The 15,861-nt window shown below is 38.6% G+C and overlaps 1 protein-coding gene across 3 annotated transcripts in view; it reads left to right on the forward strand.

Annotated features, from left to right (window-relative positions):
• Window positions 1–13,837, forward strand: part of Asb12 (ankyrin repeat and SOCS box containing 12) — a 110,391-nt gene extending 96,554 nt beyond the window's left edge. The window contains exons 1-3 of one of the 3 annotated variants that reach the window (XM_029473401.2): window positions 5,552–5,671; window positions 11,636–12,485; window positions 12,888–13,837. In XM_029473401.2, the coding sequence (XP_029329261.1) occupies window positions 11,690–12,485; window positions 12,888–13,018 (927 nt within the window). In that variant the 5' untranslated portion in view covers window positions 5,552–5,671; window positions 11,636–11,689 and the 3' untranslated portion in view covers window positions 13,019–13,837. The other 2 variants (XM_029473402.2, XM_021153858.3) reach the window with 2 other exon arrangements.
• Window positions 13,838–15,861: the final 2,024 nt, after the last annotated feature.

Below are 15,861 nucleotides of genomic sequence, written 5' to 3' on the forward strand. Positions count from 1 at the left end.
GGCCATTGATTTGTTTGAGTTAATTTTATATCCAGCTACTTCACCGAAGTTGTTTATCAGGTTTAGGAGTTCTCTGGTGGAATTTTTAGGGTCACTCATATATACTATCATATCATCTGCAAAAAGTGATATTTTGACTTCATCTTTTCCAATTTGTATCCCTTTGATCTCCTTTTGTTGTCGAATTGCTCTGGCTAGGACTTCAAGTACAATGTTGAATAGGTATGGAGAAAGTGGACAGCCTTGTCTAGTCCCTGATTTTAGAGGGATTGCTTCAAGCTTCTCACCATTTACTTTGATGTTGGCTACTGGTTTGCTGTAGATTGCTTTTATCATGTTTAGGTAGCTTTACTACAGAGCAATTGTGATAAAAAACTGCGTGGTACTGGTATAGTGACAGACAAATAGACCAATGGAATAGAATTGAAGACCCAGAAATGAACCCACACACCTACGGTCACTTGATCTTCGACAAGGGAGCTAAAAACATCCAGTGGAAGAAAGACAGCATTTTCAACAAATGGTGCTGGCACAACTGGTTGTTAACATGTAGAAGAATGTGAATCGATCCATTCCTATCTCCTTGTACTAAGGTCAAGTCTAAGTGGATCAAGGAACTTCACATAAAACCAGAGACACTGAAACTTATAGAGGAGAAAGTGGGGAAAAGCCTTGAAGATATGGGCACAGGGGAAAAATTCTTGAATAGAACAGCAATGGCTTGTGCTTAAGATCGAGAATTGACAAGTGGGACCTCATGAAACTGCAAAGCTTCTGCAAGGCAAAAGACACCATCAATAAGACAAAAAAACCACCAACAGATTGGGAAAGGATCTTTACCTATCCTAAATCAGATAAGGGACTAATATCCAATATATATAAAGAACTCAAGAACGTGGACTCCAGAAAATCAAATAACCCCATTAAAAAATGGGGCTCAGAACTGAACAAAGAATTCTCACCTGAAGAATACCGAATGGCAGAGAAGCACCTGAAAAAATGTTCAACATCCTTAATCATCAGGGAAATGCAAATCAAAACAACCCTGAGATTCCACCTCACACCAGTCAGAATGGCTAAGATCAAAAATTCAGGTGACAGCAGATGCTGGGGAGGATGTGGAGAAAGAGGAACACTCCTCCATTGTTGGTGGGATTGCAAGCTTGTACAACCACTCTGGAAATCAGTCTGGCGGTTCCTCAGAAAATTGGACATAGTACTACCGGAGGATCCAGCAATACCTCTCCTGGGCATATATCCAGAAGATGTCCCAACCGGTAAGAAGGACACATGCTCCACTGTGTTCATAGCAGCCCTATTTATAATAGCCAGAAGCTGGAAAGAACCCAGATGTTCCTCAACAGAGGAATGGATACAGAAATTATGGTACATTTACACAATGGAGTACTACTCAGCTATTAAAAAGAATGAATTTATGAAATTCCTAGCCAAATGGATGGACCTGGAGGGCATCATCTTGAGTGAGGTAACACAATCACAAAGGAACTCACACAATATGTATTCACTGATAAGTGAATATTAGCCCAAAACTTAGGATACCCAAGATATAAGATACAATTTGCTAAAGGCATGAAACCCAAGAAGAATGAAGACCAAAATGTGGACACTGTGCCCCTTCTTAGAATTGGGAACAAAACACCCATGGAAGGAGTTACAGAGACAAAGTTTGGAGCTGTGATGAAAGGATGGACCATCTAGAGACTGCCCTATCCAGGGATCCATCCCATAATCAGCTTCTAAACGCGGACACCATTGCATACACTAGCAAGATTTTGCTGAAAGGACCCAAATATAGCTGTCTCTTGTGAGACTATGCAGGGGCCTAGCAAACACAGGAGTGGATGCTCACAGTCAGCTATTGGATGTATCACAGGGCTCCCAATGGAGAAGCTAGAGAAAGTACCCAAGGAGCTAAAGGGATCTACAACCCTATAGTTGGAACAACATGATGAACTAACCAGTACCCCGGAGCTCTTGTCTCTAGCTGCATATGTATCGAAAGATGGCCTAGTCGGCCATCAATGGAAAGAGAGGCCCATTGGACTTGCAAACTTTATATGCCCCAATATACGGGAATGCCAGGGCCAAAAGAATGGGAATGGGTGTGTAGGGAAGTGGGGGGCGCTATGGGGGACTTTTGGGATAGCATTGGAAATGTAATTGAGGAAAATATGTAATAAAAAATATTAAAAATAAAAATAAATAAATAAAAAAAAATATATATATATACTTACACTTTGCTCATACTTCATATCCCTCTGCTATCTTCTTTCTTTCCTCATTCTGGTTATCTTCCCATCACTACCCCCTTCTTCTTTCCTAACATATGGATGTACGCATATACATTGTTAACTAAGATTCCTCATATGAGATTTTTTTCTTCTCATTATTCTCTCATTACACTCTGCCATTCCCCCATTAGAACTCCCCCTTTATCCTTTATAGTTTCATCTACACACACACACACACACACACACACACACACACACACACACACATACACAGTTAAATTTAGGTCCTACATGTTAAATTTATCTTTCTGAATATGGCTTATTTATTTTGTTTAATTACATGATAGTCTCCAGTTCTTTTCAGTTTCCTCCAAATTTCATTATTTCATTCCTCTTTAGACTTAATAAAACTATGTTTTGTGTAAGTCACATTTTTTAGTCACAACTCTTGTTAAACATAAAGGCTAGTTTCATATCATGCTATATTGTGAATAATATGGCAATAAGCATGTATATTCCAGGATCACCGGCATTCTGACTTAGAATTTGAGTATATACCCAAGATTGGAGTAATTGGGTCATATGATGGTTCTGTTCTTAGTGTTTCAAAGACATGCCAGCTTACATTCCCACCTGCAGTTAGTAAGAACCACCTTTCTCTAAATCATCAGCATTTATTATCATACGTACTCTTGGTAGCCATTATGACTAAGTTTTCATTTAGATTTTTCCTTTGTCTAAAGGTGTTTAAGAATTCTCAAGTATTTATTGGCCATTTATCTTTCTTAAGAACTTTGTTCAGTTCATTTGCTCAAGTATTGATTAGATACCTTTGTTTTTAAAAATATTTTTGAGATTATAATATCATTGCATCGTTTCCCACAAAAGACCCTGTGTTGTCCAAAATGATTCTGAACAAAGAGAACAGTGCCGGAGAGATTACAAGTCTCAGTCTTAAGATTTATTACAGAGACAGAGTAATAAAAACAAAATAGCATTGTTGCTAAAACAGATATGTAGACCAATGGAACAAAATCAAGGACCCAAACATGGACATACATAACTTTAGCCACTTGATATTTGACAAATATGCCAAAAACAAGCTGGAGAAAAGAAGTAATCTTAAATAAATTGTGTTGGGAAAACTGGATGTCCACATACAAAAGAATGAAATTAGACCTGTATCTATCACCTTACACAAAAACTAACTCCAAGTGGATCAAAGACCTAAACATGAAACACTGAAACTCTTAGAGGGAAATGTAAGCAGTACCCTATGTGATATAGGTGTAGGAAAGAACTTCCTGATAGAAGTACATTTTCCCAAGAATCAAGGCCAACAATTAACAAGTGAGGCCTCATGAAACTAAAAGGCTTCTGCACAGCTAAAGAAACTATCAAGTAAAGAGGAAACCCACAGAGTGGGAGAGACCCTTTGCCAGCTAAACACTGACAGGATTAATATACAGAATATATAGAGACCTCTAAAAAAATGGTCAAAAGATCTGAACAGAAAGTTCCCAAAATAGGGACTAAAAATGACTAAGAAATAAATTAGCATGTATAAATTATACACAGCAATAGGTGTCATTATTTCATTTTTATGCATGTACATTTTCATAATGTATCTCAATCTACTTCACCTCTCATTATCCTCACAGCCTTCTCCTGTTCCTCTTCCTCTTCCCAGCAAGTGCCTCTCTTTACTTTCATGTCTTGTCTCTTTTTCTTTTCTCTTCTCCTCTTTTCTTTCTCTGTCTCTCCTCCCCCCTCTGTCCCTCTGTCTCTCCTCTGCCCCCCTCTCTCTCTCTCTCTCTCTCTCTGTGTGTGTGTGTGTGTGCCCCATCCCTCTGAGTTTCATTAGGGTTAGTTACCCAGGAACATGGGTGAGAGTTTGTTTATAGGAACGTGGGAACACGACCAGAAATGTCTTTCCTTTCCATAGCAACCATTAAGTGTTACAAATCCTCCCATAAGCTCCTTCTGCAATGAGATAGGCTTTTGATAGAGCTCAGTGTTGTGCATGTAATCATATCTATTGTGAATTCTGGAGTGCAACAACCAAGTCTGATTCAGGCCAAGAAGGCAGAATTCCTTACCATTCCCCTCTCTTGCTCTGGCTCTTTTATTCTTTCCAACATTCCTTTCATTACATTCCCAAGCTTTGAAAGAGGTGATATTGATGTTGCATTTGGGGCTCAGCATTCAACCATCTCTTCTTGGCTTCTTGACCAGTTGAGTTTGTGCAGTTCCTGGTGGTCACTGCAAAAAGAAGCTTCTCTGACAAAAGCTCACAGCAGCGCTGATCTGTAGGCATAAACAGTTATTCAGAAGACAATGTGATGGGAATGTCATAGCCATTTATAACAGCAACAGAAGATTTCCCACTAGGACTTATGACCTCTTAAGCCACAGGCTTTTGACCAGGTTTATAGTACCATACATAAATTTCTATCTAAGGAATGTGTCGCAAATCCTGTCAGAAAGGCTGGTTTTTAATCCCAGAGGGAGGCAGGATGCTGGTTCCACTTTTGTTTGTGCCATTTAAAATTGATGATGTAGCTATTTGTAAAAATGAGTTTTGTGCTATTTCCATCATTTAAAAGTAATCAGAGAGAGAAAAATTATACACTTAAAAACTGTGATTTGACTAAGTTCCTAGTGCTGCACACATTAATCTCGCAGTGTTGCCTCTTAGTAAGAAGAGTAGAGGTTGTTGGCATTTTAATTCAGACTGAACCTGATAGATGAGTAGATGAGGAAATTCTATAAGACAGCAAGATTTGCTTAAGTATTAAAAAAGATGATCGAGAGCTCATTCCAGGATGAATTTTCCCCCTTCCAATCTTTCTCTTCACTCTATCGATAATGGGGTGATATATTGCAGAGCCCTAAAGAAGGGAAAACACAGAAAGTTTCATTTGGGAGGAGAAAGTAAATGGGTTGCAGCACGGAGGAAGGTGAGGAAGTGAGTTAAAGCTGGGGTTTCTCTGGCCCCTTTGTGGTACATAGGAATGTTTATTGCTCAGAGCACTTATCTGAGTGTCCTAGTGAGCACTGTGGCAGAGTATGTGAGGACATACTGAGAGCATGCTTTAGTCTTACCAGATGCCTATCTGTCAATCAGCCCTTCTGGGACTACCCTGTGGCAGCCCCCCCGCCACTGGGATCACTCCCAGAATGTCACTGGCAAGATAACACAGTCAAGGGAGGGAGAAGGAGGGCAGACTAAAAATAGCCACCTAGAATAAATCAGCCTAAGGACCAATGCCCAGTCTTTCTACTGGGAACAGAGGTCCCAAAGAGCTCTAGCCTGGGGTGGTAGTTGTTCTCTGAGGAGGGCCCACCAGGACCTTTGAGCTTCACAGAGAGACTAGAACTGCAACTCTCCATTGAGCGCGAGCTCCAGCTGAAGTCCTGTGAGTACCTCAAACCTAACTTTCAGCTCTGTCCGGGACATTAAAGTCCTGCTCTTCTTGTTGGACCAAGCATCTAGGAGTGCTTAGAAGGTGGAAAGGGAAGAACCTTTAGAAGGGAGAAACGATTTCATGTAAGCTTCCTGCCTTATCTGTCCCAAAGTGTGTTTGTAATATTCTGTTACTTTGTTTTGTATTGTTTTGGTTTCAGCTTTATATTTTATTTTTATTTTTTAATATTGTTTGTTTGATTTTGGTGGTTGTGGTGGTGATTTTTAATACAGGGTCTCACTCTACTGCATTGTCTGGCTTTGAACTTCTTCAAACTGGAAATCCTGCCTCAGGCTTCCTAGTACTTGCTTACAGGCATGGGTCACTGTATGTGACCGCACTTACCTATTTAGAATATGTGTTTATCTGCTGCAGAGTGGGCTTAAAGGCATAAGGACAGAGTTTCTCAAGTTGGAATAAAGAAGGTGAAGCTTTAAAATAGTCTAGTAATGTCTGAAGGAATGTCCTAGCGCCCACAAAAACCAAACTCCCCTGTAAGAGTTTTTACTCTGAGTTCACAATTCTAAGAGGGCCTTAGATAAAATAAGCAAAGAAGATAAGTTTTGTTCCCTAACTCCTAACCTCTGACTGAAGTTTGCCATCTTTTTCTAAGATGAATATAGGTGGCAAGTAGTGGTAGTGTTATGTGTTTGTGTGACTTGGTCTTACCAGAATAAATTGCAAATATATCATATTACAATGTGGCAGAGGTCCTGAATTACATTGACCATCAACCACCACTTACAAATTATTAATAGATCTTGTTTACTATTTCATACAATTTTTAAAATGCATCCATAGCAACATTTCAAGATAGTTGCTTCTTTAATTGTATATATTTTACTTTATGTACCAAAACCACAATGAAAAGAACCACAGTCTTTGACTTTATCACTATCGGTGTCACAAAGAAAATCTTTCAAATACCTTCACTAAGGGGATCCAAAAGAAGCTCTTTGTTTACAGAATGCATATACTAACTTTGAATAATAATCTAGAGCAATGTGAAGCTACACAATAGACTAGCTGGATTTTCTTGTCCATATCTAATTGAGCCATGGCTTCATTTCTATTTGGAGGTTCATTATAATATAGACTGTACTATGGAATCACTGTGTGATCTAGGTGAGAACTTCAGCATTTCCCCCATCAGCTCCAAGTCCCCAAAATGAAATAAGAAGGGAATCCCTGTGGAATGTCAGGAAAAAGAATATGTGACTGAAACTTCTGTTACAAAAGTTCTTGGAATTCATTATGGCATTTAAAGGCTAAACTCTGTAGTATAGCTAAACGTGAAGCAAAGGCAAGGAGGGTATGTATGTTTCATCTTGTAATCCAAAAAAGGGGTCAATGGAAACTAGGAAAATCAAGATTTTATTTTTAGCTCTGGTAGGATGCATCTGGTTGCTGGAAGGCACTTCACAAACATTTTAACTTCTAAGCTCTAGTTTCTACCATTTTCAAAACGAGAGTATTATTTATGTAATGATGTGAAATATATTTGAAAAGTGCAAGGTTATAGATGTGTTCTGGGTTCATTATAATATGATGAACCACAATAACAATGACGTAATATTAGAGAAGTACCTGCTACCTGCTAATCTTCAAATTCCCTATCTCTAAGGTGAAGAAACTAATTTATCTATAAGATTCACCTTAGTTCTGAGTTTTGAAAATATTAAGTAGGTAGCAATAAATCATATAAAAACATAACATATATACTATAGGTTTTTTTTCTATTTTCTTCTGTAAAGTAGTTGTGAAGAAATAGAAGGAAAATAGTATAGAAATAATTATTTATCCTAAAAGCCCCATGAAGCATGGACTATCATTTGTGCCTATAGATAAGTAAATTTAACCACAAAATACTCAACAAAATCAATAGTCAAGATCAGGCTTGATGATGTAAGTTCCATCATTGGGGAGCCAGAGGGAGATAGACTTCTGCAAGTTCTACACCAGCCTGTCTATATAGCACATTCCAAGTCAGCCAGTGTTGTGCAGAGTGACTTTGCCTTAAAAAAGGAAATAATCAATAATAAGTATAATTTAAATTATATTTAAATTTTCCTTGTTAGCACATACTCATCACCCACAGTGTTTGGTTTCAAAAGGATGTTTTCATCTGAATGTGTTGTGTCCTTTGACCATATTCACGGGACTATCCTCTTTCTCCCACCCCTTACAACCCTCTTTCTCTATTTCATTTCCTTCTCCCAGAAAGTCTATTTCTACTTTGAAATATATACTTAAATGATTTTATGCATCTATATAAAACCTTTAGGATCCACAAGTGAGAGAAAATATATTTCTCTGAGTCTGATTTATTTTGCAAAATATGATGTCCAGTTGTATCCATCTTCTTTCAGGTGACATAATCTTGTTCTTCTTTATGGGTTAATAAAGCTACATTTTTACATAAACTACAGTTTCTTTATCATCCATCTATTGTTGGATGCCTAGGTTGATTCCACAATGTGGCTACTGTTAATAGCACTATTACCAACATAAAAGTGTATCTAATTCTGGCATGTTGATTTAGGGTACTTCAGGTATGTACCCATGAGGAATTTTACTGAGTCACATAGTAGTCCTATTTTGAGTTTCTTTTTGTTCTTTTTTATACTCTGTTAGATGCATAGCTAAGCAAATATGTTCTCCCATTCTGAAAATGTGTCATCACTCTATTAATAATTAGTTTCTTTTACTTAGAAGAACCTTTTAATTTTATATAATTATATGTGTCAAGTTTTGTATTTTCTGTCCTATTGAAGTCCTTTTCGGAAAATCATCGTCAAGGCCAATTTCTTGAAGTGTTAGTCTTATTTTTCTTTTAGCAATTTGAGAGTTGCAAGTCTTACATTAATGTCTTTGATACACTTTGAATTGATTTTTATATAGGCTGAGAGATATGAATCTAGCTTCATCCTGTTACATGTGGATATCTATATTTCCCATCACTAAATGTTGAACAGGTTTTATTTTCTGTGATTTAGGGCTTTTTGTTTGGTTGGTTTTTATTTCACCTTTGTTAAGAAATGGGTGGCTGTAGTGATGTGGGTTTAGTTCTAGGTCTTTTATTCTGTTGGTTTATGTGTCTGGTTTTTTACCAGTACCATGCAGATACCACATAGTACCATGCTCTATCACTGAGCAATAGCATGTACAGAGCTGTATGATCAATCCTCAGAACTGAAAAAAGAAAATAAAGCAAAGAAAGGAGAACTTATTAACTGGTTTAGAATAGATCATGTTTGTTTTATGCTTGTTTGCTCCCTTCCATCTCTTACAGCTTCTCTATGTAACAGCCCTGGCTGTCCTGGAACTAGCTTCATAGACCAGACTGGCCTAAAACTCAGAGAGACCCATTTGCCTCTCTGCCTCTCTACCTCTCTGCCTCTTTGCCTCTCTGCCTCTACCCCTCTGCCTCTGCCTCTACCTCTGCCAAGTGCTGGGATTAAAGACATGTACCACCACACCTGATCATATTTGTATTTTTATGTTACCATTTTAGGAATCTAGTTAGGAGATAACTATAACAGTTGAGGCAAGACAGTGGAGACCTAGACAGAGTAATAGAAAGGGTATGAAACTCTAAGAAAGATAGATGGTCTGGAAGAGTGTCTAGGGAGCAAAATTTGACTTAATCAAATTGAATGGGAATAGTAAGAGATAGGGGACTAAGATATGTCATGGGGATTTAGTTTGATACATGATGAGGAACTGATAAATGAATTAAGTCTTATGGTAGTAATGGTCCCAGTGATAAGTACCTTTAGAAACTCAATGGATACATACCTGGAGCTGAAAAGAGACCTGGAGGAGAAGTGGTGTTGTAATAGACTAGATTGGAATAAATATGAGGGCTAAAGCTATGGGACCAAAATGAAGAGGATGGAGGAGAAAACAGGGGAGCATAAATATTCCAGTGAAGAACTGTAAGGAGTAATATTAGCTCCTTAAGATGCTGATGTGGTTTTAGATGATAGAACATTCAGTAAAGACAGATACTTTAGAAAAGTCTGCAAAGTGAGCAGAGGGTGGTAAAGTGCTTGTCTAGCATGCATGAAACCCTGGGTTCAATCCCAATAACAGGAAGGATGGAAGGGAAGGAAGGAAGGAAGGAAGGAAGGAAGAGAAAATGTAAGTGAATGGAAGGAAAAGAAAGAAACAAAATGAAGACAAAAAAAGATTTTCAAAAATCCTCATAGATTTACTTACAACGATTATCTTTTTAAGTGCTTTTTATGATTGAAGGTGGATGCAGCCACACTGCACAGAGTAGAGAAGTATATAGGAGTTTGGTATGTGAATGATAGATTTCTGTTTGGATATGTTTGGTAAAGAAAAGTGATTGAGAAAAGGGTTTTACTTACTAAGTTAGTTGAAGGAGAGGACCTAGTGTAAAGAGGTTTAAAATTTTATACACTTTATCTTTGAAACTCTTTTTGTAGAAGTAGTTATCTTTATCTTAGCTGCCCTGGGAAGCATGGGTTACTATTTCTGTCTTGTAGCTGAAGAAACTAAGTCACAAAAGAGAAGAGAAGTGACTTGCTCGAGGTGCCTTGTTAAGATATTGGAGAGCTGAGTTACAAACTTCGGTCTGATTGATTCCCATAATTCTATTTATATTGGACCCTAAGAATACATATTCAGATCATATGCTAGCAAGTGAGAACAGGGCTAAAGTTGAGGGTGACCTCACCCATTTAACTCATAATATTCTTTAAAGAGGTATGTAACAAAGAGGGGTAGGCAGTGAATTAATGGAAGTATGAGTCCCTGAGTCCTAAGCTAAAATACCTGGGAAAGTAGGGAGATCTGAGCTTTGCAAACCCTGCCATCTCACCCAGATAACATTACAACTATGGTGAGCAAACTTTACTTAGAGAAAAGACTTAGAGAGAGGGACTGGAATGGTTAGGGTTTAAGCTGAGTTCATCATTGAGGTGTAAAGATTACAGAGAGAAGAGGAGTTGAGGTTTGAGTCAAAGCTCTAGACTGTATTTTACAGAGAATGGAATAAGGCTTGAGTCAAAAGATGGAGAATCAGAAGGCTCTAAGGAGGTATTAGAAATCAAAAGGAATTCTTGGTTTAAAATAGTACTGGGAGTAGGGAAGCTAGTCATTATCAGAGAGAATTTACTCTGGAGACCTGCTGTTCCTGCCATCAATTTGCCTTCATTTTAATTCTATTCTTTGTGATGCCACCTCTTCATTTAATCAGCCAATACCCTTAGCATCAATTTGTTAGGTACCTCTGTTCTAGAACCCCATGGGGTCTTAGTTTGAAACAAGGTTACAAAAAACTCAAGAGATATTTCTTTAGTCGGGGATGAGGGGATGTGTAGGAGTTTAAATTAATCTAAAATGTCAAGAGGTGGTGTTGTGAGCTTACCCACGAGATTGTTATTAGAAAGCTCATGGATGACAGTTTGATACCAAAAATTCTTGTTCCATTAACGTCCTAACTGCCAGGCCTAGGCATTAATGTCACATTTGAAACTTAGGAAGATATATCTCCGGAGTCTCCATCTGTGAGGTATGCCTTATTAGCAATACTGGAAATACCAGATGGATATAGGATCCTTGCCATACACTTGATTTACTAATGGCACAAAGGTAAGTATGAATGTGTCTGTTTGTAGATGAAATCTAATTATGATCATTTGAAATCTCCAGGTACTCAAGGAAATCTTCCCAGGCGTTTCAAGGGCAGGCAGAACAGTTTATGCTAAGTCTCCAAGCTATAAAATGACCTGACTTTTTTTTTTTTCTTGTGTCTTAAAATAAAATTGAAACTGGGAAACAGACACCCATGGATGAGTACCCTAATGGTGAATGTCAGAGAGTAAACATAGAGTCTAGCATTGATAAGGATGCTTAGTCTTTCCCCCTCTTTTTTGTTACCCTCAGATCTGGAATTTCCTCCTCCTTGCAATGAGAATAGCGCTATTCGAATAAACCAGAATGAACCTCATGGATATCGCCAAGATCTTTTCTCTTCTGCAACCTGAAAAGGAGGAGGAGGACACTGACACCGGGGAAAAACAGGCTCTCAATCAAGCTGTATATGACAATGACTCCTGTACCCTGGACCACCTTCTACACCAGGAACGTTATAAACGGTTCATCAACAGCAGGAGTGGCTGGGGTATACCTGGAACACCCTTGCGTTTGGCAGCTTCTTATGGTCACTTAAATTGTGTGAAGGTCCTCCTGGAACATGGTGCTGATGTTGATAGCTTGGATGTCAAAGCACAAACACCACTTTTCACTGCTGTGAGCCACGGTCATCTGGAGTGCGTGAGAATGCTTTTAGAAGCTGGTGCCTGTCCTAGTGGTAGCATCTACAACAATTGCTCTCCTGTTCTCACTGCCTCACGTGATGGGGCTTTTGCCATCTTACAGGAGCTCCTAGGGCATGGTGCCGAGGCTAATGTCAAAGCTAAACTACCAGTCTGGGCGTCAAATATAGCTTCATGTTCTGGGCCCCTCTATCTGGCTGCAGTCTATGGGCACCTTGATTGTTTCCGCCTGCTTTTGCTCTATGGGGCAGATCCTGATTACAACTGCACTGACCAGGGCCTTTTAAGTCGTGTTCCACAGCCTCGCACACTCCTTGAAATCTGCCTTCATCACAATTGTGAGCCAGAGTACATCCAGCTTTTAATAGATTTTGGAGCTAACATCTACCTTCCATCTCTCCCTGTGGACCCAACTTCACAAGATGATAAAGGCATCAAATTGCTGCTACAAGCCCGAGGTGAGAAGTGATCAGGAATACCTCATAGGCTTTTTTATTGTAGGTCTCGGGGTTCCAAATCATCATCCAAGACCTTCCCTATGGGTTGACCTAGAAATAGCTCCATCATTCTCTTGGGGTCCCTGTGGAGAAAAGGTTAAAGATTACACAAGAGTGAAAGGGTTACTGAGATGAGGTGTGTAGAAAGCATTTATACATTCTCTGGTCTTAGATCTGCTAACGACAGACCCTTCTGATGCCCTGATAGGCCTCAGTATATGTTATCATGCATTGGGAGATGGTTGAGACAGTTCTTAGAAGGGAGAGGGCATTACTATAATAGCCATGGAAGAATAGATGTACACTTGGACAGAATAAGTGCACTGAGAATTGATGCTCATAATCTGTTTCTCATTGTTGCAGCCACTCCACGGTCACTCCTGTCCCAGACCCGTTTAGTTATCCGCAGATCCCTATGCCGGGCGAACCAGTCACAAGCCACCGACCAGCTGGATATCCCCCCTGTGTTGATTAGCTACCTCAAACATCAATGATAAGTTTTCAACTTTCTCAGGAACCTAATGCATGATACCTCCAAAAATAAACCTGGTAACCCAGGTTACTTGAGTGAATAATACACCTCATAACGCTTCTGGCGTATTATTTTCCACAACAAAATCCTCAGCACAGTGGTGGTGGTGTCTTCTGTTTATATGTGGGAATGGGAGAGGACCACTGGGGAAAGGGTTTGATTAGCCATAGGGAAGGAAGACCATACGCCTGGCCCTGACAAGCACATGGATCTTGACTGCTCAAAAATGAAGAGAGAAAACAGACCTATTGTGATACCTTCTCAACAAGGCTTTCAGTAAGAGTTTGCTGTCCTGGTTTAAAGGTTTTGAAAAATCTAAGAATGTGAAAGAATCCAAGTGGGCTTCTGAAATTGGTTTTTCTAGGATCTACTCTAGCCCATGATGACTATCCTCAAAGCTGAAGCTTTGGGGAATTAGAAGTTAATGTCAGTATCTCCATGTGGTTTAGGGTCTAGAAAAGTCCACCCATTTGAATAGGACACAACAGAATGGCCTCTTTTAGGCATGTGAGACATATTTTCTGGTTGACCCATGAAAGCATATGGACAATGGGTATTTCAAAAGCCTTTGAAATCGAGACTAATATTGGTACATATCAAATTTTGGACAATGAGGAGGGGCTGAAATAGCCCTGTTTAGTACATGAGGTGACTGAGACACTGAAAAACTTGAATATGTTTGGGGTAATCCAGCTCTCCAGGTTGCTTCTACGTGTTCTTTTTCTATTTCCATTGCATGTGAAAAGTCGAAAGCTTGATGCCCCAATGTAGGAGAATGCCAGGGTAGGGAGGTTGGGGGGAGCACCCTCATAGAAGCAGTGGGAGGGGGGATGGGATAGAGGATTTCCAGAGGGGAAACTGGGAAAGGGGATAACATTTGAAATGTAAATGAATAAAATGTCCAATAAAAATAAAAAAGAAAAGTTTAGTGGCCCTGTCCTTTCCTCTCCCCAGATCTCACTAGTCCCTTGTAGACAGTAGGTCAAGGGTTGGATTAGATCATCTCAAATTCTAAAAACTCTCCGAGAGTATCTTCCCTATGAAGTATGAGAAGTTGAGAACATTACTAAATACAATCTTCCTTTGGCATTTTGTTTCTTGTCACTGACCCTCAGAGAGAAGAATCTAGGACCTCCATTCCCTCAGCTGCTTCTGCCCACTTTCACAAGGTTAAGCCTTAAGTATGTTATACTTTAGGGGAGCTCTTAATGTTTCCCTCTTTGGGAAAAAACAAACAAACAAACAAACAAACAAACAAACAAAACTATTATCTATCATCCAGCTTATAGCCTGCCTACTAGCTCCTTGATAGCCAGTCCAATAAGGAGACTTTCTTTATTCATTATAAAAGCAGTGCATGATACTCTTAAGAGTGGGATCTGGTTCAGTGACCACCCTCTCTAGTGTTCTGGCTTGTAGCTAAACTGCTTCAATGCTACTACTTTGTTTTAGAAACATTTACCTCACTTAAACATTAGTGATTTTTTTTCTAGTCAGAATTGCCCTCTTTTTGAGAAATTATATTCCTAGAACCTTATGGCTTAGCCCCACATGGTCTCTCTATTCTGGGCTAAAGTACTGTATTTCAGAAATCAAATGACTCCTCGTTTCTTTTCCATCCCCCTTCCTTTGACTTATTCCCTGTCATTTTTCTCTTTATTTACATGTTCAACCTTACATTTATTTTTATCTATATGTAAAAACATAAAAATATGCATGTGTATGAAGTACATGATATTTCAATACATTTATACATACATGGTCTAATGTTTAAATCAGGTTAAGAGTATTAGTTCCTTAAATATTTATAATTTCGTGGTAAAGTTTTCAGTTTGTCTAGCTTTTTGAAATGTTTAGCCGGGTGTGGTGGCACACGCCTTTAATCCCAGCACTTGGGAGGCAGAGGCAGGTGGATTTCTGAGTTCAAGGCCAGCCTGGTCTACAAAGGGAGTTCCAGGACAGCCAAGGTTATACAGAGAAACCTTGTCTCAAAAAAACCAAAAAAAAAAAGTTTATATAGTTCAACAATACTATGTATAGTTAATATGAATTAGAAAAGCAGAATTATTTGGCCATTTTATAACTACTATTACAATTTTGTTCTTAACTTCTATGAGATATAAACTTCTTTTTCTAATCCGCATATAAGTTAGAACATTGCTTCCTTTTACATGCCTGAGCTATTTCTCTACCAGAGGCCGAGGGCATGGGGAGAAACAGAATGGGGAATTACTGATCAAAGGAATATAATTTTCACATAGACAGGAGACTTTGAGATCTGTTGTATACAAGGGTGACTATAGTCAATAAGTCTGCAGTATATTTTTCAAAATAACTAAAATTAAAATTTACATGCCAAGCCATAAAGTGATAGGAAAATGAGATGATGGATATGTCAGTCATCTTGATGTAATCATACTACATCTAGTGAAAATATTACATTCTCCTTTGTATATAAAATTATCATTTATCAATCAAGTATAATATTTTTAAGAGTTACTTCACTCAAATACTTTTTATATGATGGGGAATGTGCTCAAATAATCATTTTGTGTAGATTAACTTATCTGATTTAACATCCTTATCATATTCGTGTCCATTTTATAGATTAGAAAACTGAGATCCATTGTTGCTAAGTGGTTCAAAGAAAAGAGTAGGCCCTCACAAACCTATGGGGTGAACGTAACTACCTAGATAACATACTACGTGGGCCTTTATTAACTAGCCATTTTCTAAAATAGTGATGTTTGACCCTGTGTAGTATTATCAAGTTTTCTTAAAATCCTGCCCCCATGTACTGATTTT

Source organism: Mus caroli, unplaced genomic scaffold, assembly GCF_978045245.1.
Source record: "Mus caroli unplaced genomic scaffold, Mus_caroli_1 scaffold_5, whole genome shotgun sequence".
In the NCBI taxonomy this organism is placed as follows: domain Eukaryota; kingdom Metazoa; phylum Chordata; class Mammalia; order Rodentia; family Muridae; genus Mus; species Mus caroli.